Source organism: Magallana gigas, chromosome 1 (genome assembly GCF_963853765.1).
Source record: "Magallana gigas chromosome 1, xbMagGiga1.1, whole genome shotgun sequence".
NCBI lineage: Eukaryota > Metazoa > Mollusca > Bivalvia > Ostreida > Ostreidae > Magallana > Magallana gigas.
Window position 1 is genome coordinate 879,148 of NC_088853.1, and position 26,258 is coordinate 905,405.

General features: G+C 37.0%; 2 protein-coding genes across 17 annotated transcripts in view; both read left to right on the forward strand.

Annotated features, from left to right (window-relative positions):
* LOC117687382 (uncharacterized) overlaps positions 1-3,160 on the forward strand; it is a 56,941-nt gene extending 53,781 nt beyond the window's left edge. For all 5 annotated transcript variants that reach the window (XM_066076105.1, XM_066076107.1, XM_066076109.1 and 2 more), the window contains one exon: positions 1,588-3,160. The gene's annotated coding sequence lies outside the window, so the exon portion shown is untranslated. The remainder of the gene's footprint in view (positions 1-1,587) is intronic.
* A 1,301-nt stretch (positions 3,161-4,461) lies between these two features.
* Positions 4,462-26,258, forward strand: part of LOC117687305 (talin-1-like) — a 60,745-nt gene continuing 38,948 nt past the window's right edge. For 9 of the 12 annotated variants that reach the window (XM_066075909.1, XM_066075920.1, XM_066075923.1 and 6 more), the window contains exons 1-29: positions 4,463-4,591; positions 5,102-5,251; positions 5,469-5,611; positions 5,908-6,035; positions 6,318-6,381; positions 6,793-6,897; positions 7,137-7,226; positions 7,507-7,572; positions 7,922-8,023; positions 9,695-9,771; positions 11,870-12,050; positions 13,251-13,391; positions 13,748-13,902; positions 14,257-14,410; positions 14,785-14,889; positions 15,073-15,240; positions 16,584-16,799; positions 17,039-17,152; positions 17,318-17,449; positions 17,710-17,838; positions 18,082-18,195; positions 18,666-18,779; positions 19,021-19,284; positions 19,639-19,722; positions 19,923-20,270; positions 20,629-20,815; positions 20,951-21,101; positions 21,340-21,433; positions 25,970-26,059. In XM_066075909.1, coding sequence (XP_065931981.1) covers positions 4,567-4,591; positions 5,102-5,251; positions 5,469-5,611; positions 5,908-6,035; positions 6,318-6,381; positions 6,793-6,897; positions 7,137-7,226; positions 7,507-7,572; positions 7,922-8,023; positions 9,695-9,771; positions 11,870-12,050; positions 13,251-13,391; positions 13,748-13,902; positions 14,257-14,410; positions 14,785-14,889; positions 15,073-15,240; positions 16,584-16,799; positions 17,039-17,152; positions 17,318-17,449; positions 17,710-17,838; positions 18,082-18,195; positions 18,666-18,779; positions 19,021-19,284; positions 19,639-19,722; positions 19,923-20,270; positions 20,629-20,815; positions 20,951-21,101; positions 21,340-21,433; positions 25,970-26,059 — 3,891 coding nt within the window. In that variant the 5' untranslated portion in view covers positions 4,463-4,566. Of the gene's footprint in view, positions 4,592-4,635; positions 4,714-5,101; positions 5,252-5,468; positions 5,612-5,907; positions 6,036-6,317; positions 6,382-6,792; positions 6,898-7,136; positions 7,227-7,506; positions 7,573-7,921; positions 8,024-9,467; positions 9,626-9,694; positions 9,772-11,869; positions 12,051-13,250; positions 13,392-13,747; positions 13,903-14,256; positions 14,411-14,784; positions 14,890-15,072; positions 15,241-16,583; positions 16,800-17,038; positions 17,153-17,317; positions 17,450-17,709; positions 17,839-18,081; positions 18,196-18,665; positions 18,780-19,020; positions 19,285-19,638; positions 19,723-19,922; positions 20,271-20,628; positions 20,816-20,950; positions 21,102-21,339; positions 21,434-25,969; positions 26,060-26,258 lie in introns of those variants that run through there. The other 3 variants (XM_066075928.1, XM_066075913.1, XM_066075953.1) reach the window with 3 other exon arrangements.

A 26,258-nucleotide genomic window follows, 5' to 3' on the forward strand; every position in this document is an offset into this window, starting at 1 on the left:
CCTGTTTATTTCACACTTTGTGATCATCCAAACATGGCTGTCTGTTGCTGAGTGAGAAACATCATGTTATACAAGTTTTATTTTCTGAATGTGGAATATTATAAAAGAGATATCCCAATGAAAATCTATAATAACTGAACCATTATAAATTGTAAATGTCAAATCATTATCAATTCCAAAATGTATCTTGTTTTGCTAATTGTGCCATTATTATACCCCATGTAATGGAATTGTTAGAGAATAATGACTTCAACCTATCTCAGTCAGTCCTGGATTTTAAGCAAAACATATATTAAACAGCTGCACAGAATTTTTTCATGTTTAATTATGAAACTTTTAAGGTATTTAGGACACAACATGTAGATGTGCTAATTACTAGGAAGTTCCAATTCATTTATCTTTCTAGGAATTTTAGCCCCATGGAACTTAGAATTTTGTCCAAATGTGGAATTTAGCAATGATTTTTTTGTAGGTAGTTAGAACATAATGTGTTGATTTGCACATTTCTAGGAAATTTTAATTACAATGTTTTGTCTTCAAATTTTGAAGCATTAGAATTTAGTATGTTGCTGTTTAAGACAAATGATGAAATATGTGCATAATTGCAGAAAGTTTTGATCTGATGATGTTTTGCTAGTAATGCCCTTTATCATTTTTAGCTAACTGAGCTGAAAGCTCAAGTGAGCCTTTCTGATCACATTTTGTCTGTCGTCTGTCTGTTTGTTTGTCTGTCCTCTGTCCGTCAACTTTTCACATTTTCAACATGTCCCCCAGAACTACTGGGTCAATTTCAACCAAACTTGGCACAAAGCACCCTTAGGCAAAGAAGATTCAAAGTTGTGAAAATTAAGGAACATGCTACTTTTCAAGGGGAGATAATTAGGATTGATGTATCCCAACTTGAGAGAAATTCAAAGCCACCCTCCCATCCCTTTAATTAAGGTGGTATGGAACATCTACCAATAATAATGTAGATTAAAGTACATAACTATTGAAATTTTTTCATTGGACAATGGTCTAGAATTTTCTTTCACAATATTTTACCCAAAAATATATTTTAGAAAATTTTGGAAAAGTAATAAATTTTTCAAACCGGACTCGAACTCGTGACTTACAGGTCCGTAGTGAGCGCTCTAACCCACTGCACTGCGCTGTAAGGTAACAATGATGGGAAAGAAACTATTTATAAAATTACACTTGATTTATTGTTTATTTCGATAAATAATATGACACATCATAAAGGTGTCCCATACCACCTTACATGTAAAGAATGAATTTTATCAAAATTTTGATTTATTCTATTAATTTAACAAGTTTTTTTAAAAAAGCGGTCCCCATACAATTTGCATCAGTTGCAATCAGCCAGTACCAGAATTACATGCTTCCAGATTTACTTTTTTGCACACTGCGTCAGAAAGTGGTGTAGAATGCCACCTTAATGCATACTCTGCCATTCATGATGTGTAGCGTTGTCAAGTAATGGGAGAACATGGAGTATTTGAGCTTGCTTACTTTTTCTTTCATTCTTGTCCAAGTATTTGGTATTAATCATTTAATACAATAATAAATTATTTTTGTTTCTTGCAGACAAGCTGCTTTTCAAACGCCTTCAGGGGGAGACAGAAGAAAACCTTCCCGGATTACCCATAATTCCAATGGAGTTACAGAAGCTAAATAATTACCGGTCATCAATGGACTTTGTGTTCTGTGCGTGAACTCTACATAAACAACGTTTCATGAATGGACTCTGTATCTCTGTAGGTGAACAAAAATAACGTGTCATCAATGGACACTGTTGCTGTGTAGGTGAACTCTGCACAAAAATAACGCGTCATCAATGGTCTCTGTGTTCTGTGTACGCGAAATCTGCACAAAAATAATGCGTCAGCAATAGACTCTGTATCTGTATAGGTGAAATCTGCATATATTACGCGTCATCAATAGACTCTGTTTCTGTGTATGTGAACTCTGCATGTATAACATGTCATCAATAGACTCTGTATCTGTGTGTGTGAACTCTACATATATAACACGTAACAATAGACTCTGTGCTTTGTGTACCTAAACTCTTTATGAATAAGGCATCATCAATGGAATCGGGTTTTTTTTTTTTTTTTGTGTACATGAACTCTACTGTAACTTGTTATACGTTTTTTTTTATCAATTTTAATTATCTTGTGTAAATTTTGTCAGTATATAATATGTTTTACATATCTAAGCTCCTGAAATTTCTGGTATCATTCGGTGCTAAGACGGAGATGTCCATTACAATTGTAGCCAATGTGTCACATATTGTTTTGTTTGTTTAGTTTTGATTTTTACACAAATAATCTTGTATGTTGAAGTAAACATTATTTTCAAAGGGGAATAACTCAAAATTTGTATTTTTCAGTCAGGATGAAAAAACAGTTATTCCCCTTGAGAATGAGAAATGAATTTGATGGTGTTTATCCCTGACATTTTTATTGGTAGGATTGAATATCAGTTAATGTATTTTTACATTATATCGTGATCATTTGGAAAGAAGTGATCTGATAAGCTCTTGTAAGAATTTGATAAGTTTTAGATGGTTTTTTATACAATGTTATTTAGTTTTAATTTCAATATATTAATAGCTGATGTTAGTTTAATTCATTAAGTTTGAGCTGTGCATGTGTAACAATTGGTGCATCATGATGACCCAATTAGAATTATGGTAGTTTATGGTGAAACTATTTTAGAACATATCTATTTGAAAAAAAACAAACTTGTGTTTTAGAAATGATGTACCATTAATCATACCAGGAGTCATTTACTTATGTATATATCAATGTGAAAGTAGGTCATGGTGACCTTAATTAATATTTAGCATGTTGTTAATCCTATGTGTTTGTTAATGATGTTTAAGCACATTTCTCACATTCTGTATCTCTGTTGACCAGATAGGTAGGACAACTCAAGTTAATGTCATTTATTTGGAGAAATATTGTACGTAAGTTTAAGCGTGATTATGGTTTTTTATGTTTACGCACACAATGAGGTAACTTTTATACATTGTTTTTGTTGTTTATTTTTATTGTGTTTACGCTTACCATGAAACACATAATATTTGTATACAAATGATGTTTGGGGAAATGTAGCGAGCTGTAGATAAAAGTCAATAAACTTAAAGTGACATGTCTATATTGTTTGTCTTTTTTCATAGTCAGGCAGTACTGTAATACATGGTACAAAATGAGGACACGGATTAATCAGACAGACTACACCATTGTTAACAGTTCAACGTATACAGACAATACTGTAACTTTAGGTACAAGAACTAGAGCATTATTTATTGAGGTGAACCATGTCAAGTTGAGTGTACCAATGTCCTTTTGAATTCATAATGATATGTTTTAAATACTCAACAATAAATTATAAATTAAAAATAATGATTTCCTTCCAAGTACCCAGAGTCCGTTAAACCATTTTATTATGGCAGCTTGTTTCATCCTTGAGCAGTATTATAAACACTGTTATTATACTATAGTTTTTTTTAGCTCTCCTGAACAAAAGGTTCGAGGGAGCTTTACTGATCACCTGTTGTCTGGCGTCCGTCTGTCTGTCTGTAAACTTTTTACATTTTAAACTTTTTCTCTAAAACCACTGGGCCAAATTTAACCAAACTTAATAAAAAGCATTCTAGCCGTGTATTTATAAGCTAGAGAGGACGTTTTAAAGAAAGAATAATGAGAATGTTTAAAAGAGAATCGCTTGAACCCTGAGGTATATATAAATATACAGCAAAAAGTGAATCGAGGATATTTTGGGACAGAATATAGTGGTCAATGCATGTACTGTTAATTTTGAGGAAAAAAATATTCTTGAATAAATAATCTAATATTGCTAATCTTTCAAAAAAAATTAAAAACGTACATAAAGTATATCGTTTTAGCATGATATAACAAATCTATGAGGTAAATAACATTAGATAAGATTTTCCGTTTTCCCTTCCGTTCCGTTTTCCGTTCCGCGTTTTAGCAACACCCTGGATTTCAGGGGGGGGGGGGGGGGGGGCTTTCAATATATGTTCTATGGAATCGAAATAAAATAAGCTGTTAAAATCGCCCTTTATCGTAGTTTTAAAAAATGTGTATTATATGTACATTAAAAAAACTAAAGGGACGACACTCGCCAACGGGGGGGGGGGGGGGGCTCAATTCACAATTTATTTTCAACAATTTATACCCTTTGTCTACCGGTTTCTGGCGAGAACTAGGTCACAAAATGATCCGATGACTTCTCCCTATACTTTATATAAGTATACATGCCGTTTTAACCACCCAGTGACCCGAAACGTCCTCGATACCATTCCATATCGAAAGCAACGGAAGTTTACATCGAGCAACGCGACGCCTAGCGGCGGCTCTCCATATAAAGTCAGAGATGTTTCGAATGCATACGGTAAGTCCAGAGAAATTGTGAGAACCCGCGAAAATAGAAGAGCGACAAGGAAAAATGTGTAAACGTTGCGGAAAATGATCACAATATCTTGATAACAGGCCAAGCTGGAACAGGAAAGACATTTACAGTAAAAAACATTGTCAGATGGTCACCATCTGTACCAAGATGGGTAAGTCTAAGCAACATACAGCAACATAAAGTAACACACTGCAACATAAAGCAACTCATAGCAACAAAAAAAGAAAGAAGTTATAGTGGGGCAGCTGATGGTCACCATCTGTACCAAGACGGGTAAGTCTAAGCAACATATAGCAACTTACAGCAACATACAGCAACACACGGCATATAGCAACACACTGTAACTCTCAACACACAGAAACACAGAAGTTACAGTTGGATGACAGCTACACAGTGGGGCAACTGATGGTCACCATCTATATCAATATAGGTACTGTGGAATCATTTAATTTGGTGGGGGTCAATTTTCGATGGACAGATGTTAGCACATACAGCACCAAATAGCAACACACGCAACATGTAGCAACACAAACACTTAAGTTAGGTGAATGACAGCCACACATGCAGTTGGGCAACACAATTTGTACCAAGATGGGTAAGTGTTAGCAACATACAGCAACACCTATCAACATATTTTCTGTAGTGTTGTATTATTCTCCAGGTATCTCTAACCATGAGGAATACTCCCTGGTCCGCGAGATGACGGACGACGAGAAAGAGAAAACGCTGACTCTCCGCCGAGACAAGTCCATCGCCAAGGACCAGAAGAAACTCGACGAGATGAGAAAGAAACTCCACACGGACGACGAACGTAGGCTACGTTCATTGATACGTTTTGATTGGACATTTTCATAAAGTTTTGATGAAATGAATTTTATTGGAGTAGTTGATGAAATTAAGATTAAAATAAATGTATTTAAAAGTTTTGACATTTTGCATTTTGTTTTGTATGAGTTTTGATTGGATGTTTTGTAAAGGAGTTTTGATTGGATGTTTTGTAAATGAGTTTTGATTGGATGATTTTTCAGTGGAGTGGTTGGACCATTCACGGACCCTGAGAGAACAGGGGGTGTTGGACGTGGACACACTACTGCTGAGGAGGAAGTTCTTTTTCTCCGACCAAAATGTGGACCAGCGTGACCCTGTACAACTCAATCTGCTATATGTACAGGTAACCTACATTTATGTGTACAAGTCTTGAAGTCCTACTATGCCCAAGTAAATGTGTATATATTTTCCATTATGTATAAGATAGATGAATCTCCCTTTAAGTCAAAAGGTATAATACTTTGTTAATGTCATACTACTGGCAAAAGTCTTCAATAAAAGAACTTCTCTGGAAATTTCTCTTATCGCTGCTTTAGACAGTTAAAGATATTAACCAATCACATCCTCACTTAAAGTCAGTATTAACCAATCGCATCCTGTATTTTAGTCAGTATTAACCAATCGCATCGTTTCTTTTAGTCCCGAGACGCCATCTTGGACGGGACCCACCCGGTCACTCAGGAGGAGGCGATCCAGCTGGCCGGGATACAGGCACACATACAGTTTGGCGACTACAACGAAAACAAACACAAGACGGGATTCCTAGAGTGAGTTGCCTCCCTTTGTAGAAATGATTGTTAAATTCTTATTAAAAGATTCGATAGTTTTGCCTTTGCGAGACCTTTTCTTACGTAACGGTTTCTTACAAAGTGAAATAAAACAGTTATCTACTCTTTCTATTTAAATGATTTGTCTAAAGAAAAAATTTTTTTATCAGACTTAAATCTTACTTTTGTTATTGTCAATTGATCAACAAATTAAACAAAGGTATTGAAAAAAAAATAAGGGGCAAAGAATGTTTGTTTAATTGTTTGGTGTTTTTTTTCCAGATTAAAGGAGTTTTTACCAAAAGAATATGTCAAAACACAGAAAATAGAAAAGAGAATATTTGCAGTAAGAAAAGTCTAATTTTCATTTTATCTACTGAAAAATATTTTAAATCGATTTTCTGGAAAATACCTTCAACATTCAAACTTGGTTGGAAGAAAATGAGTTTCTGAATTGCATATGACCCTCACATTATCATTAGGCCTTTGAAATCATGCAGATTGTGGCATTGTAATTTAATGTTGACATAATTGGATCACACAGCTTTTGCAATACACGTAAATTCTTTTTGAGATTTTGTTCGTTGAATATTGTTGGTTATTCAGTACTGGTGGTGAACACAAACAAAAAGTGTGTGGTATATGTACAGTACTTCAGTGTGTGGTATATGTACAGTACTTCAGTGTGTGGTATATGTATAGTACTTTTGTGTGTGTTATAAGTACAGTACTTCAGTGTGTTATTTCTTTGTTGTAGGAACACAAGAAATGGGTCGGCGTCCATGAGTTTGAGGCCAAGGCCAAGTACACTCAAAAATGTCGTGGACTCAAGACTTATGGAATCACTTTCTTCCTTGTCAAAGTAAGACAGCCATCTACTCGTGTGCTGATAATTCCATAGAATTCACAATAATTCAGTATAAATACTCACATAAGTGTTGGGGACCCAAAAAACAACATCTATACATGTATATTAATGATTCTACAATATTTACACCAATTCAGTACAAATACACTCAGAAATGTTGTAGACTTAGACTCATATTTTTATTCATGAAAAAGTAATTGTGTTTTTCTCATGAGAATGTTTATCTTCTTTAGGAAAAAATGCCTGGAAAGAATAAACTGGTGCCCCGCTTGCTTGGTATCACAAAAGAAAGCGTGGTTAGGATGGACGAAAACACGAAAGAGGTGAGTTGACTCCCTTGTCATCTAATATATAAAGAATTCATGTGAGAAATCTCTTAAAAAATGTTCATGCAAAAATCAAACAAAATGCATTGAAGAGATTTCACGTTCATGTTAAAAGCATATTAAGCCATAAAGTCAGACGCCCTTATTTTTATTGTCATTTTAGAATAGCTTAAACACAAATCTAAGAAAAAACAAAAGTATCAATGTCAATAACACTGAGATCTGATGTTAAAATTACTCATGGATATAGCTCTACAAATGTTCTGTGTGGTTTCAGATCCTGAAGACCTGGCCGCTGACCACAGTGAAGAGATGGGCCGCCTCCCCCAACAGCTTCACCCTGGTACGTACCGCTACTGTCTCTAGGTCCTCATTACATTACTTTATTTGTTAGGGAAAGGAATAAGAGTAACCTCGATAAAATGACACCTGTATACTTTGTAGCCGTGTATTGATCACGTTTGCCTCAATACGCAATGGATATCACTTGTGTAACAAATTTTTTAATAGTTGGTGCAATGACATCACAATAGTTTTTTTTACCTATTACTAATGAAATGACCGTAGGATTAAAAAAAAAAAAAAATTCTGTAAAACAGTTTTACAGTAAAGGGAAAAAACAATGGTAACCTTTCTTAAATTACATTGTATATACCTGTAATTGTACACATGTATTCCTATTGTATCTGTAGGATTTTGGAGACTACTCAGACTCTTATTACTCGGTCCAAACTCAGGAAGGCGAGCAGATATCTCGACTTATCGCCGGATACATCGACATCATCCTCAAACGGGTAAGGAACTAGTTTAACTTATCTTGATTATAGGGAACCAGGAAAACTAAATGATTATTAAATAATTGTAATCTTGATTGAAAGAAAACAAAATAAATTTAAGAATTTTGAACAATTGTTGAGTTTTAACAGTTATTTAATCATAATTTAAAAATGAAAATAGCATCCAGTATGATTTATGATTTATTGAAGAAAATAAAATGAGATTTTAAAATTAACACTTTATCAATGATTTTATGTTTTATCAATATCAATTTTTGCTTGAACTGATATTCATGAATGTTTGACAATGAATTTTATGTATTTTATTTTCAGGGGGTAAATAAAATTATAAAAAAAGTTTCAACAAAATCTCAAAAGAAAAATGCGTTGGTATAAATCAATAAAATCAAATGATGTAATTTTGATCATGTATCAAAAATTTAAAATTGCTGGTATAAAAATAGAGAACCATTTTCCTTTTGAGATTTTTGAGAGGTTTGATCAGTCATTACCTTTTGCACCATAACTCTTTATGTATGGATACTGATTCCTAAACATCTATGACTGAATGAACTCATACAGAATTGCTTTCAGAAATAGCATGCCATATGAAAACTGCAGGAGTTATCTTTTCTTGGAGTTTAATTATCTCCCTTTTACAAACAATTGGCTTTGTGTATTACATGTGCATTACAAGTGTTTAACAAATCAAAATATGCATCCAGTACTAACACATTGTATAAAGTAAAAGCATGATTTCTCTTTCTTTCAGGATTATTTCTTTTCATACTCACTGGTTGTCAAATTTGTGTAAATTCAGCCTATTCTCCAGAATCTAACCTTTGAATGAACACCATGATATATTGCCAATGCCTGTAAATAAACTTCTGATATGTTGCACGTCTACTTTTACAGCTCCAGAAAGAAATATGAAGGAATGCAGAGAATGTATTCATCTCAATGTATGACTTCTTCATTCTGTCCATCTTTATTATCTGTCTTTTGTTGAATGAAGTTTAACCAGCGTTTCCATGTTATCTCTTTTTCTGAAACAACGACACAAAGCTTTTGACAAATACTCTGAATTATAGCAAGAAAATATTTGGATTGTGAATCTTCAAGACAACTTGATAATTATTTCAAAAGATTTGAAATTGAGCTGAAAAATTAAATAAAAAAATCAAATAAATTAGAAAATGGTAAAATAATCTCTATTATAGAAAAAGAGAATATTGAAATTTAAAAGATATGCAATCTTTTCATCTTATGAGAAATTCATAACAAATTGGTTTTTAAAAAAAATAAATCAAAATTATGTAAATTAAACATTTGATTATTTTCATCAGAAACTCTTGAAAGATAAAAGATTGCATATATTCAGACCATAGAAGGATGTGTTTAGAACAGTTGTTAATTCACGGTAAAAAAAACTGCATCGAATAAATCAAGATAAAAGAATGAATCTGACTGGACAAAAAAACTATGTCACTGTTCTGGACGCAGCCTTGTGTTTCTGTGAACTAACGCCCACTTCCTGTTTGACTAGGACAAGGACGACCATATTGGATTCGACGCAGAAGACGACAGCGCGATGTTTGAGGACAGCGTCTCCAAGGGAAAGTAAGTTAAGGGGGCGGGGCTTAGGTCACGTGACTTGACGAGGGTTCTCTCTTTTCTGTTTGATCCTAGAAAAAAGACAAGGACCATCTGGGTATAGAGGGCTCGGATGAGGCCCCAATGTACGAAGACAGCGTGTCGCCGGCCAAGTAAGTGTGGGTGTTAACGCTCTCTGTTCCCGGGGGAGCACGTAAGTAATGTGTGTAGTGGTGGATGTGCTTTGTTGTGTGACACATGTGCTTGTGTGTGACATGCTGGAACCATGTATATGTAGCTAGTTGGTGGTGGTGTAGTGTTGGTATATATCCTGTATTATACACAGCGTTATTTTTGCTCCCCCTTAATTTTGTCCAGTCGCACTTGTGCCACAATTTTGATTTTTCACTGACATGTGGCCAAAGTATGAATTTACAGTAAAACTTGGTTATAGCGAAGTCCTAGGGACCAATGGATTTACTTCCTTATATCTGTAATTTGTTATATCCTTATAGATTCGTATAATGAATTCGAAATAATTTCTATAGTGAAATTATTATATACATGGTTTCTTTTACTAGACGACAATTTTTGCAAATTTAGGCTTAGAATGAAAATACATACCTTAGATACCTTTAAAAATCAGATTGTAAATTGAAGAAATTATTTAAAAATAAATTCCTTCAAACTATTATGTTAAATGGTTGTGCAAACTTTTTAAACTGTAGAAAATATTTTATATAGTTTGTGGGACTCAAAATTAGTTTGCTATATCCATATTAAACTCATTATATCCAAATTCGCTATAACCATTAAATTTTGCAAAGATTTGTTAAGAATTTCACCAAAAAAAACTTCACTATGTCCGAGATTTCGCTATATCCATGTTTGTACTAACTGTATAAGGATGACTGGGAGACAAAGCTGACCCTGTGTACAGGATAGGAAGGTTGGATTATAGAAATGTTACTTTTAAAGAAACAAAATTGTGTTTAGGTTCGTGTTACAGAAACCTAAAGTGTTTTAATGCAATTTAGTTCTAGTCCACTTTAGCTGCCTTTGTATGATATTGTAAATTTTGTTGTCACCTACCCTGTTTAGCCTGTTATAATTTACAGGGTTATTTTTGCTTCCCCCTTAATTTTGTCCAGTTGCACTTGTGCCACAATTTTGATTTCTCTGACGTGTGCCCAAAGTATGAATTTATAGTAAAACTCGGTTAAAGCGAAGTCCTAGGGACCAATGGATTTACTTCCTTATATCCGTAATTTGTTTCGTATAATGAATTCGAAATAATTACTATAGCGGAATCATTATATGCATGGTTTCTTTCACTAGACAACAAATTTTGCTAATTAAGGCTCAGATTGAAAGTACATACCTTTGATACCTTTAATAATCAGATTGTAAATTGAAGAATTTTGTTGTTACCTACCCTGTTTAGCCTGTTACAATTTTTAGATTTCACAATTCTGTTTTGATTTATCATATTAAATTTCGATATTAATACTGTGGAATCATCATCGTTCATGGGGGACCAATATTCGTGGCTTTTTTGGGTAACCCTTGCCCCCAAATTTATGTCCCCATGAACCTTTACACAATTATTTGTTGAATAGTCATGAAAATATACCAAGATTACATTACCAAGGAGATTACACCCAGGGCTATGAACCAGACAAGTTTGGGTTTCCCAGGGACACTGACTCCCACAAAGAATGATTCCACAGTATCGATGTAATGTCAAGCCGACCAGTGTGTGGTTTTGTTTAATTTTCAAATGCTTGTTATTTAAAGTTTGAAAAAAAAATATAATATCAGTTGGAAAATTGAATGCTTAGTTTGCTTGAAATGGTTAACCAGCTAGACAAGTGCATGTAGTAGTACATATATTTAGAATATTTGATGTAGGGAGAGTACCGGTAGTTTTTAACATCAATGTACAGAATGTATTCCAGAGTTTAAACACTTACTGCTCTAAAACCAATTGTCACAAAGTTTAATTTCTTGCCTGTGCATTGTTACATCAATTTATCAAATCTTAAAATTATATACATAAAAAGGACGTAACAATCCACTGACGAGAATTAGTCTCAGGCCAGGGCATATAAAAACACAAAATAATATATACACTCATTTTTTCTCTGACCATTTCATTTTAGTAATGATTCTGTCTACTCTCTTTATCAATGTGTTCATGATGAAATGTCAGTACAATATTTGTTTCCTCTTATTTGCCTTCAGATTCACATCATTATTTATGTTTTTCAGGGCGACCATTATTTCTCGTATGCAGGGAAACGTCAGTCATCCCGACGTAGGAAACGTGGCCCTGCCCGGGGTGATGAGAGGCGGAGTCTCGGGGGAAAACACCATCTCCGTCGGGTCAATGTCATCCGCCCAACACGGACAGGTCTCTAGCGAAATGCATCATGTGCATGGCAACAGACAGGTGTGCCTACTAACTGTTATCAGACCAATTCACACCCCAGTCATTTCGCTCTCACTTCATTTGTTTATAGTGGTTATATTTTTCATTTAGATCTCATTTAAAAAAATTAACTTTATGCAACAAACATATTTTAAAGACATTTGAATTTAGTAATGTGTTAAAAAGTTTGTTAAAGGTAGAATTTGTTCCGACATGTTGAATATTAATCATATGAAGGTAAGGTCTTCCCAGAGCATGGACATTGTTAACTAAAGCATAGAGCTAGATGATTTAGAGGATGCTGACATCTTAAGTTTGTTAATTGCAGACTTCCTTGGCTTTGATTAGCTCCTGTATAATATATATACACAAATATTTGTAGACATGAGCAAATACTGATTTTCAGAAGTTAAAATTCATAATCCTATGAATGACTTTATATATTTTTTTGGTTTTGCTTGATTACGTTTCCCTTAGTTCTGCTATTATTTTGAGTTCAGCACCATTATATAGACACAACATTCCACACGGGATGCCCGGTAGAGTTCTAGTTTTGCTTGTGTGACACACCCCCCCCCCCACCCCCCCCCACCCCTCCCCCCCCATTACAAGACCCTCACAGTGTTCATTATCCCTCCATTATCCCTGTGTTTGATTATTTGGTTCTGTTTGAGTTAGACAGAGATAATCGCACTTTAAATCTATGTTATGCATCATTTATAATAATCTTATTATGAATAAAAATGTTATTGTTTATGATGATTGAAGAAAAAGCAATCAGTTTTGTTAGAAATGCGGAATGTCTAAGGTCATTATAATCTTTAGATCATTAGATAATTGACTACCTCCCAATTAAATATTGATTTGATTTTATTGCGTTTTTGTAAAAAGGTGATGATTTCTCTAAGTTGCAAACGATACAATTTAAAGATAACTTAATTTTCAGCTAAACATACACAAGTCAATAAGTCCAGAAGACCTGTCAGATTATTTAATTATTCGCCATTCTTTGGGATTTCTTAAAAAAATTGGGATTTCAAAAAAAAAATTTGCTGCTTTCTATTTTCCAATCACATTTGTTTATAACATAAATAGTATAAACTGGACTTTTTACATGTCAAGTTGTATACAGGAGCCCTCAGTCTACTATGTCATACTGCCTTCACCTGTATATACTTACTTATACTAACTTATTGCATATACCTATATACTTACTTCCAGAGTCAGAACATACAGGAGCACGGTCTGTCCCAGTCCCAGAGGGCCCTGCTGACCTGTATAGAGGAGGGGATCACCTCAATAAGACAGGCCGAGTCTCAGATGGACAAAGGCGCCGCGCTGCCCAACCTCGGAAACGACGCCGTAAGTCAGCGGTGTCATTGTTAAACTCCAGTTATTCAAATTATGGTTTTGAGTGCATTTAAAAAAAAAGATGATTTAATTTTGTGAGTCTTCGCCGTGGTTTCATTAAAAAACTCCAATTAACATAAATTTTTACATTGAGTAAATTTTCATAAGAAATGATTTAATTTTGTGCAAAACAAACTAATATTCTTGACGTTACATTTAATTATTGTAAAATAAACATTTTGGTGTATTTCTTAACTTCATAGAGGAAAATTAAATAAGAAATGATTTAAATACAACAGGCCATAGTTCTATAAACATTTATATAAACATGTTCAAGGCTTTTTACTCTGATGGTTATGTATACACAGGCTTCCAAAAAGTGGAGACAGAACATGCTAGACTTGTCACGGCAGAAGGTCGGGGCCCAGCTCTCCGCGATGAACGCCGCCACCGCCCAGCTGGTTACCATGTCGATAGATGACGAGATAGACACGAGCCGCGTGGGTGCTGCCGTGGCACAGATGTAAGTGTGTCTCCTCGATCTCTGTGTACAAATCATTGGACTTGTTCTTTTTGTTTAAAAACATAAAGACACTCCACAGCTCTGATTTTTGGATGAAGATCTCCTCTGTTTGAATAAGTGTCATTTAACCACTGTGTGTTATGGTCAGCTCTAGATACTGAATATCAGTTAGTTTATTCTAAATATCAAACATGTCTGACTTTTTGTAGTAAAGTAAACAATTATTACTGACCTTGTCTCAATGATTTTCAGAACTAACTGAATATGAGTGAGTTTTTTCAGAATCAAACATGTCTGACTTTTTGTAATAGAAGTAAACACACATTTTTTATATTGTTTCTACGATATTTTTAGAACGTCAAACATTGACGACTTCTCTCAGGACGTGAGGATGCTGGGAGCTCTCCAGGACGACGACGCTAGTCGTAACAAACTCCTTGGGGCTGCCAAACGCCTGTGTGGTGCTTTCTCTGACCTCCTGAACGCTGCCGAACCCGGGCAGAAAGAGGTCAGTAAACTCTGTCAAATCTAAGAACAGCTTTCCATTTTTTGCTATCTTAAAAATGAAAAAACTCAAAAAAACTTTAACCAGAGTTTACATGTTATGGAAAATTATTTACGTTGTGGTGTTTTTGAATATTCGGAATATTTGACCAATATGTAAACAGTTAAGTGTGTTTACAGGACAAAAGTAACCAGATAATTGCTTAATTCCATTTATTTATATGTATACTCTGTGTTGTCAGGGTAGTTCTAGCTTGTTATGTTCAGAATTTCTTATTTGTCCTAACTTAAGAGTATACATTGTGTGTTGTCAGGGTAAATCTAACCTGATATGTACTTAATTCCATTTATTTATATGTATACTCCGTGTGTTGACAGGGTAAATCTAACCTGATCACGGCGGCTAAGACGGTCGGCGAGGCATCACAGGAAGTGATGACAGGCATCGGAGAGACGGCCGACGACATGGACAGGATGTACCAGGTGAGGCGCTCTGATTAATTGTCTTTGGCTAATTGTGTGATTTCTTTCTTGAAAATTGATATCATTAAGAAAACATCTCATTGAATTGACAATGAATGTATACAGAAAGACGTATTTCTTGTGTTTTAAATATTGTAAGAAATATTATCATAAGATTTTATGTAAATCGTGTTGTATTTTTAGGAGACATTGCTAGCTCTTGCTAAGGCAGTGGCCAATGCGACGGCCCAGCTCGTCCTGAAGGCCAAGAGTGTGGCCAGCACCACCGAGGACCAGGGGCTTCAGAACAAGGTCATCAGCTCAGCGACCAGCTGTGCCCTCGCGACGTCACAGCTCGTGGCCTGTACCAAGGTACGTCTGTTCATCTACTGTACACAGTGTTATTGTAGCCTTGTATTTCTTTCACCCTTCTACACTTGCAAATTTGTCCTGTCTTCAATTTGCCAAGATGTAGTTGTGTTAAAAAGGAGATGATTTGCTGACAATGGGGGGAAAAATGGGCAAAAAAAACCCGGGGGTGAATATTTCCCTGTATACAGTTTAAGCTTGAGGTGTGTAGTAAGATAAGTCGGAGTTTTTAGTTTATCCATGTACATCACAGAACAAACTGATCGACCGGGCGACGGTCTGTACCCTCGCCACAGATCAACTCGAAGCTTGTTGCAAGGTAAGAGTTATATATCATGGCTTGAAATAAGGTATGATTTATCAGGCTTTGTCACAGCTCGCAGCTTGTTCTAAGTTAAAGGTAAATTGACTGACAGAGCTAATAGCTTGTACAAAGCTTTCAGATTGTCTCTGTATATCTCTGTAGCTCCACGACTTTGGTTCGGTAAGATGCTATGCTGACTGGTAACACAATTTAATTTGGATAACCTTAGTTTGCTGTTAGTTTGGATTTGATTTCTATGAAATCTGTTTTAAAGATTGAATATCAAAGTTGAAAATAAGTGCTGCAATCAAACTATAAATATTGTAATATAAAGTAGATAATATACATTTTTTCATTTGAATTCTTTATGATTGATACTTATTGGTTGGACTAACCCATTTTTTGGATCTAACTTTTTGGGACTGATTCATTAGGTTGAGACTAATCCCTTTGCTTGACAAAATCTTCTGGAAACAATCTTTTTGGTTAGAATTACCCAAAATAATGGGGTCGATCTCTTGAGTTTGGATTGATCAAATTGGGTGGGATAGATCCTATAGGCTGAGATTGATCCTATAGGCTGAGATTGGTCCTTTAGGCTGAGATTGATCCTATTGGGCAGGATTGATCCTATTGGGCAGGATTGATCCTATTGGGTAGGATTGATCCAGTAGGATGGAAATCATTCTATTTGTTGGGACCTTGGATTTTTATTGATCCTGTATGTTAAGTGCCAATACTGTCTTCCATTGTGGTGTAGGTGGTGGCTACTATTGGTTGAATTAATCCATTTGTTACAATAGTCCTATTGGTTGAATTAATTCATTTGTTAAAATAAGTCCTATTGGTTGAATTAATCCATTTGTTACAATAAGTCCTATTGGTTGAATTAATCCATTTGTTACAATAAGTCCTATTGGTTGAATTAATCCATTTGTTACAATAAGTACTATTGGTTAGAATGATAACCTCATAGGATAACATCAATATCTGCTTGTTGGTACCTACACTGTTTTATATTGTATCACTATATATGTTGTAGGTGGTGGCTCCGACCATCAGTAGCCCGGCCTGTCAGGAACAGCTGATAGACGCCGCAAAGGGTGTGGCTCACTCTGTGGAGGGAATCGTGGAGGCGGCCCAGCAGTCCTGCCGCGACGACAAGCTTCTGGCCGACCTAGGCGCCGCAGCCACCGCAGTTACTCAGGCTCTTAACGACCTGCTACAGCACATCAAGAAGGGGGCAGGGCCAACCGCGGTAAGTGGGACAGTCACTGTTTTCTTTTTCTTAAGCTTTTTATTCTCTCTCTCTCTCTCTCTCTCTCTCTCTCTCTATCTCTCTCTCCTGTTACACAATATTAAATGAAGAAAGGTATGAGCCGTATGACATTGAAGTTTTGGTTTTAATGACGGTACAATGATTTGATATTGTTATGATACTGAGATCATGAACTCTTCTGTGCAGTGAGGTAGTAAATGTATGTTTTTGATTGACAGGCTGGGGAATCCCACGAGGATGCAGTGGACACGATCCTGACTGTGACGGACAGACTGTTCAGTAGTGTGGGGGACGCCCACGAGATGGTGAGACAGGCCAGGCAGCTAGCTCAGGTAAGCTCGCAAATATCTCACACCTCTCTCATAAGTTCAATTCTATAAAAGTCAATGGTAAATTGGGTTAGCATCTACATGGCTCAGAAATTTAACACTGTTGACTTTCAATATATTTACTTGTTTATAACATAATTTTTTTACTGTGATATCTGTTGTTTTCAGGCGACTTCTTCATTGGTTGGGGCCATCAGGGGAGAAGCCGAGGGCCACTCTGACTCGGACATGCAGAAGCGGCTCCTGGCTGCCGCCAGACAACTCGCTGATGCCACCGCAAACATGGTTGAAGCTGCCAAGGTGAGGAAAAGTTGTGTGCATTGTACAATGAGATGGGAAGTGTAATAGTATACTAGTATACTGTGTTTCTGGTTATGTAGACATTTGTAGGCCGCAGAACATATGATGATAAAGGTAAAGCAGCTGACACTGTAGAATGCAATATCATGTTTAACATTTGTAAAGTCAAATGTTATATTTCATACAGAGTTGTATATTACAGGGGACAGCTATATCATGTTCAATCAATTTCAGTAAAGTGTTATATTCTAATATTACAGGGCTGTGCGTCGAGTCCGAACGACTCGGAGCAGCAGAAGAGACTACGAGGCGCTGCAGAGGATCTCCGGGCTGCCACAAATATCGCCGCCAGCAACGCCCTCAAAAAGAAACTCATCAGGAGGCTAGAGGTCAGAGACTCATTAAGTGTCGTTTAATTATCTCTAGAACCTGTAATTTAATTGCAGTAAATGATATACGACATAATGGCTTGATATTACAATCATGTTTTGTGATGAGACTTTACATGAGTCATTTAGGTGTATTATGGTTACAACCATGCTTTGAGATGTAATTGGATTGTAAAACGAGTATTTTACAATCGTACTTTAATATGTGATTGGGCTTTAAGAGACTATATCTATGTTTTGTAGAACGCCGCGCGTCGTACCGCCTCAGTCACCACACAGCTGATTAACGCCTCAAAGAACGCTAACAAATCCAACACTAACCAAACCTCGGAACATCAACTGACACAACAATGTCAGGTAAGCAGTGATGGGGACATCATTCCATAATTCTTATCAATAAAAGAAGTCCCAATTCAATTTATATAATGGTGGAAACACTTAGCTATGGGAGGTATAGTAGATTGGCCAGTAAGCTAAAGGTTCTTGGTTTAAATCCTGAAGTTGTTAAATGACTAACAAGACACACTGAACGTTGAAACACTGACAAATGCTGGGTTATAATTGATTGGCAAAAGGTCAAGGGGTCAAATCTTCTTGTTGTGTTCTATGACTAAGCATTGTATCTGCATTCCTTCTGTTTCTCCAGAGGATTAAAGTATTGTCTAAGAATATTGTATTGTGTCTTCCAAATGCTGCCGATGATTGGCTGATTAGGACTGTAGTTTTTGTAAAACCATATTTGATTGGCTAAGAAAATAATAGTGTGTCCTCCTTGTATTGTTGTATTTTATTGGCTGAGACTATCACATGTTGTTCTCCTTCTACAGATCATGAATGAACAGCTGCCTCTGTTGATCCAAGGATTCCGGGGATCTGAGACAAACCAGGACAGCGCTACAGCCCAGCTACAACTGATTAATGCCAGCAAGGAATTTATACAGGTATAAAGTACAAATTGTAAGGGAGACCATTTGGCAAGAAAAAAAATCAAACATTGATAGTACAATATCTGTAAAATCTCGCTGCAGTGTTTGGGGGAGAAAGGAAAATATCTTAATACTAAGGTTTCTGTGCTATATTTAACTTATTTTATTTATTTTATCAAAATAATATGATGTGCATAGCTATTATAATAGACACTAGTTTCACATCTCGGTTCACTGGCCACATTTCTTCTGACAGCCTGCCAGTCAGCTGGTATCCGCCGCAAACGCCGCAGCCCCAACGGTTGGAGATCAAGCCGCAAGCATGAACATGAACCAGGCAGTGAAGACGATGACCACCGCGCTCGCTGAGCTGAGAACCGCCTCTGGGAAGGCAGAGGAGATGTGTATCTCACTGGAGGTTGATGCCGCGCTTGATCAGCTGACCGAACTCGACCGCGAGCTGGAGGAGTACCGCAGAGCCGCCGACAGCGGTAACCTTGTGCCACTACCCGGTGAAACGGTAAGGCCAAGAGGAAAATGTCATGGTGATGATATAGTCAGGTCAAGGGTTAAAGGTCATGAATACTCAATGATAGTAGCATGTGTATACATAGTGCATTTGTTAATTGGATTATATGTAAAGTGAAGTGGATCATTCGTATTATGTTCAGGCCAGGGTTAAAGGTCATGAATATTTAATGATAGTAGCATGTGTTTAGTGAATAAGATCATTACTAAAAAAAAGTAAGTAAAGGGTGTAAACTGTCCGATATTTTTTGATTATTATATAAATGGGAGATGTGATATTGTATCATGGCTTTCTATTGTAATATGGTGGAATGGAGTTGATACATGATTTTGTTACGTATTTCAGGTGGAGGCGTCGGCCATGAAACTTGGCTCCACCTCTAAGAACGTGGGATCGGCGATGGCTCAGCTACTGACGGCTGCCTCACAGGTAAACACAGATAAATGTATAATGGAGACATTTCATATAAAAACGGAGTGAACAGTATAATATATATATATGACATGATTTCATTCTGTTGTGACTTTTCTTCACACATTCTTCCCTGTGGTCATTTCTCAGGGAATTGGATTTTATTTATCTATATATTTATCTATATAATATATTTCCACTATATGGTGATTTTTCAGGGCAATGAGAATTACGTGGGTGTAGCAGCCAGGGACACCGCGAACGCTCTCCGCGTGCTGACAGAAGCCACGCGCGGTGTCGCCTCAACCTCAGAAGACATCGAGGTCAGACGGCAAGTGATCGACAGCGCCCGTGACGTAATCGACAAGTCAACGCATCTACTGGAGGAGACGAAGCGAGCCATGAACGACCCAGAAAACCCTGAGAACCAGGCTAGACTTAACCAGGTGGCCAAGGCTGTGTCGAGTGCGCTCAACAACTGTGTGAACGCCCTTCCCGGACAGAGAGACGTGGATAACGCCATCAGACAGATCACAGACTCGAGCCAGGAGCTGGCGTCCACCAAGGTACGCAGATCTGTCTGTTCCGCAGACAAAGTCTATCTCAGAAATAGACAAAATTTAAGTCGGAAGCAGATTTGATCTCAGAATAAGTGGATAAAGAGTCAAATGGCATCCACCGAGATAGTTACATCTATCTTAGAAATAGACGAATAGGCAACCTTATGTCAACAGTAAACAAACTTCATCTCAAATTATAACTTGGCTCATAAAAAATCACCTTTTTCGCAGAAATAGTTCTCATTCTTTCAGAATTAAATTACTTCACATATGCATAGAAATCCCTATCTCATAAAAAGTAATCTTTTAAACAAATTTACTTTATCTATGCATCATTATTAGGAATTGATCCTGTACATTGTAGTACCCGAGCACAGACCGCACGTTCCAGGAGATCCAGATCGAGATCAACAACGCCGCTGTCAATCTCAACCAGGCCGCCAGTGACATCGTCACCGCATCTCGTGGCACACCTAAACAACTCGCCGAGTCATCTCGCGAGTACAGCTCGTCTTACTCAGAGTTCATCAAATCTGGACTCACCATGGCAGGTCAGTGAGAGCGAGATTCCAACAAAATCAGATACTAAAAGTTTAAGGTTTGATCAAAACAGACGCGAGGCTGAAGGTGTGACATTACTGTAGAATGTAGGTACCTGTGATTGATTTTGATTGGTTGGTTTCCAGGTCTGTCCAAGGATGGAGACACACAGAACCAGATTGTGGGCGGACTGAAGAACGTCTCCATGGTTTCAAGTAAACTGCTGCTGGCCGCCAAATCTGTGTCGGCCGATCCAAACGCTCCCAACACCAAGAATCTGCTCTCGCAGGCCGCCAGGTAGGCACTTAAATATTACCTTTATATAATCCAATATTACATTCAGTTACTCTACATAGTCTAATCCTTAATGTGTTTGAGTTTTATCTTTAACTTTTGTTAAGTTTATAGCCCCGGAGTCAATAATTATGTGTAGTTTTGTAAAGCATGAAATAATTAAATTGAGTAAGGATTTTAGGGGTTTTGTTTCAATTTCAATGTTTTATGTTTTAAACTTTTACTACATTTTGTCTGATAGAGCGGTGACGGAGAGCATTAATCAGCTGATCAACGTCTGTACTGTGTCGGCTCCAGGGCAGAAGGAGTGTGATAACGCCCTCAGACAGATACAGGTCAGTAACACCCTCCAATGTGTATGTAGTTTATATATAACCAAGGGCAGAAGGAGTGTGATAACGCCCTCAGACAGATACAGGTCAGTAACACCCTCCAATGTGTATGTAGTATATATATAACCAAGGGCAGAAGGAGTGTGATAACGCCCTCAGACAGATACAGGTCAGTAACACCCTCCAATGTGTATGTAGTATATATAACCAAGGGCAGAAAGAGTGTGATAACGCCCTCAGACAGATACAGGTCAGTAACACCCTCCAATGTGTATGTAGTTTATATAACCAAGGACAGAAGGAGTGTGATAACGCCCTCAGACAGATACAGGTCAGTAACACCCTCCAATATGTATGTAGTTTATATAACCAAGAACAGAAGGAGTGTGATAACGCCCTCAGACAGATACAGGTCAGTAACACCCTCCAATATGTATGTAGTATATATAACCAAGGACAGAAGGAGTGTGATAACGCCCTCAGACAGATACAGGTTAGTTACACCCTCCAATGTGTATGTAGTTTATATATAACCAAGGCCAGAAGGAGTGTGATAACGCCCTCAGACAGATACAGGTCAGTAACACCCTCCAATGTGTATGTAGTATATATATAACCAAGGGCAGAAGGAGTGTGATAACGCCCTCAGACAGATACAGGTCAGTAACACCCTCCAATGTGTATGTAGTTTATATAACCAAGGACAGAAGGAGTGTGATAACGCCCTCAGACAGATACAGGTCAGTAACACCCTCCAATGTGTATGTAGTTTATATAACCAAGGACAGAAGGAGTGTGATAACGCCCTCAGACAGATACAGGTCAGTAACACCCTCCAATGTGTATGTAGTTTATATTACCAAGGACAGAAGGAGTGTGATAACGCCCTCAGACAGATACAGGTCAGTAACACCCTCCAATGTGTATGTAGTTTATATAACCAAGGACAGAAGGAGTGTGATAACGCCCTCAGATAGATACAGGTCAGTAACACCCTCCAATGTGTATGTAGTTTATATATATCCAAGGGCAGAAGGAGTGTGATAACGCCCTCAGACAGATACAGGTCAGTAACACCCTCCAATATGTATGTAGTTTATATAACCAAGGGCAGAAGGAGTGTGATAACGCCCTCAGACAGATACAGGTCAGTAACACCCTCCAATGTGTATGTAGTTTATATAACCAAGGGCAGAAGGAGTGTGATAACGCCCTCAGACAGATACAGGTCAGTAACACCCTCCAATGTGTATGTAGTTTATATAACCAAGGGCAGAAGGAGTGTGATAACGCCCTCAGACAGATACAGGTCAGTAACACCCTCCAATGTGTATGTAGTTTATATAACCAAGGACAGAAGGAGTGTGATAACGCCCTCAGACAGATACAGGTCAGTAAAACCCTCCAATGTGTATGTAGTATATATAACCAAGGACAGAAGGAGTGTGATAACGCCCTCAGACAGATACAGGTCAGTAACACCCTCCAATATGTATGTAGTTTATATAACCAAGGGCAGAAGGAGTGTGATAACGCCCTCAGACAAATACAGGTCAGTAACACCCTCCAATGTGTATGTAGTTTATATAACCAAGGACAGAAGGAGTGTGATAACGCCCTCAGACAGATACAGGTCAGTAACACCCTCCATTGTGTATGTAGTTTATATATAACCAAGGGCAGAAGGAGTGTGATAACGCCCTCAGAATATTATTACGATAAGAGTGAGAAAGAAGTTGTAGAGTATGGCTTTATGACACTGTTGTAAGTATGATTCAGAAATCACATAACTTATCCTTAAAAGACATCTCTTCATCCTTCTGATTTTACAGATGAATTACTCCTTCATCCTCATAGCAAAATAATTATTTGTAGTGGATTCCTTAAATTTATACTTCTTTCCTCTTAAGCCCTTTCCCTCCAAACTGAAAATGAAAATGTTAAAGATATGTATTTTATTATGGCTTACGGCCATCTAGTTGCCGGATAATCTTTACGGCAAAGAGTTCAGTTATCTGAACATGCGCGACAAAAAATAGTTCTATTCGAATGTTGCAAAGTTAACTGTTTGTTATTCATAATAAATATCTTTAAGCAAGATTATACTTTCCATATGTTATTATCACTTATTTTATTGTAACCAATATTGACTTTATTTAAATAAACTCGAAATCTAACGCGAATGAATATTAACTGCAGTGTTTTCCCTAGGCCGTTTTTGCATAGAGGTATAGGCCCCCGCCATGCATCACACAGTGTCGCCATGCTTTCCGCTATGCATACTTACATGTATTATAAGCAAACAATCTTTTCCCAATTATTTCAGATCCTAACAGTGATAAGTAAATGTAAAGTTGTTATTTCGTTCAATCTTCATAAAAACGTTTGCACCCGCAGAGAGCGTCGCTAACTTCGATCGACATCGATCTCAGCATGGGGGAAAGTGTTTAACGGTTAAAGAACTGAACTTATGATTGAGGTATATTGAAACTGGGAGTATAAATCGGTAATAAATGCATAAATAGAGGGGCAATTACTACTTGTTTTAATATAATGTGCCTTCTTCGACACCTCCGCCATTATCGAATGTTGGGGATTTTCCAAGATCTAAAAATAGCACAATGTTCCCTCAATGGTGTTACCTTGGTTGTGCTATGATTGAAGTGTTTATTTGTCGTAAAAATATTGGAAACTTGAGACCAAATGTACTGAAATAAGAAAACAATATACAGTTAAGCTTGATTGCAAGTCATATACGGAAGCGATGTCACATTATACTATAACATAGAGACATCGTATAGTATGCCTCTGAAAATGACTGTGTATACATGTCATGTGAAGAGAGACTGACTGCAAATTTTAGTTATAGTGCAGTAATTAATTTTAATTAAATTTGGTGTCAAAACAAGTTTGCTGTAATTGCATAGTTCTGCCTGTTTCTCTCTCCCCCCCCCCCTCCCCCCAAAGAGTTTATCTCTGTACAAAGGGGAAAAAAATAAAACAGAAGGTGTTAGAACTGCCTTGTGAATCTATATTTCTTATAAAAGCTTGTGAAGGTCAGCCTCTTAAAAAAGTAGAGAAAAATCTAGAAAAATATGAACAATTATACATTTATGAAATACAAATAAAATGGAATAATACTTGTTGGTGTAGATTTCATGAGAATTCATTAATTATAGTACATAACATGCAGTACATTTCATCATTTGGTTATATTATTTTTACGCGCAGTGATTTCGCGCTGGCTGTGGCGCTGTTACGTTGCACCGTGCACCAACTCTCGCGCAAGTTCATAGTGCGTAGGAATACAAGGTATACTGATATTTGAGAGCATGTTGGTTTTAAGTGTTTTTGTGTCCTATATAAAGTTGAATGAATTTACAGTTAATGTACTTCAGTCGTTGGACAAAAGAAAGAAACAAATTGTTTCAAAGTGGAGTTTGAGTCTGACATCATCATTATTATTTTATGCAGTCTATGATTTTCCTAAAAGCAATGGTGGTTTCAACCAATTGATAAAAGAGGCATATAGATTTCAATCCTGTCTGTTTCGGTCACTAAGGTTCGACCAATCAACAAATGGGGCATGTTGATATCGGTCCTGTTAGTTTCTATAGATCTATGAATTACGTGTAGCTAGTTACTTTTTATAGAGCTATAAATAAACTAAAGTTTCCGTAAGAAATAGAGGGAATCATACTCGATCCATGTAAATATAGTCATATCAAACCCGTAAGCCATTATGGCCCTTCAGGCCTTTGATTATAAAGATTTGAGCCGTGTAAGAATCTATGCTGTACAATGCATACCTGTTAACCCTCCTGCATTGTGCGGAAGACTCCCGCAAAACGGCCTAAAAATCTAAGATCTCCCGCATCCAACCTATCTCCCGCGCGGGAGACAAGTTTCTCCCGCAATCGTATTTGTCTTCCCCATATCCCCCCCCCAATTCTGAATCTTTACATGCAAATTTCAACATCCACTGCGGGGTTTTCTCTGATTTTGAACTAAGAAAGCTGCAGTGTAGCTTGAATATATCAAATTCCATCCAAGTACTATCTACCGTGATCATAGTATGACATGTTATAGCCCAGATTACTTTTTACGATTACTTTCGGTTTTGACTTAAATCAGTTACGTATTTAGTTATGCATATGCCTTATAAAAAATAAGTGAAAGCTTAAAACATCTTAATTTTACTCTGTAACACCAAAGAAAACAATAACAGCCAGTGGTGTCACTTAACAGGTGCACAGGTAAAGCACCCAAGCCACGTGCAGTGAGTCGTGACTAATTCTGTCTGGCCAGCACGGTCGGTAAAAATCAAAGTGAGTTTGGAACACTGAGTGTTTATACAAGCTACCAATAAAGTGTAAAAAAGTGTGAAAAAACGTCGTTTACGCAAAATCTCCCCCTTAGCCAAGTTGGTAAGGGGGAGATTCTCCCACATAGCAGCTTAGAAAGGTTAACAGGTATTCAATGCTTCTCTATGCTCAGTATGCTGTATTTTTTTAATGCTGTGATGCTGTGTTGTTGTAGATGATGAAATCTATGCTGGAGAGTGCCAATGAGCCAGTGACCGACCTGTCGTATTTCGAATGTCTGGACTCCGTCATGGAGAAATCTAAGGTAGGTAACTCATTCCTCGCCTGTATCACAATGTCTGTGGCGCGGAGAGTGAACTCTCAGAATGTATCCAAGAACTAAGTCGCATGATGGCTGAATGTCGGAGTAGAAAGTGATGCTTTATCAGTTTTTGACTTTTTTGTGTAGGGGTGAATCTGTGAAAATCTCTTTGTCTTGTATATAGAATGAAGTTAAGGTTTGT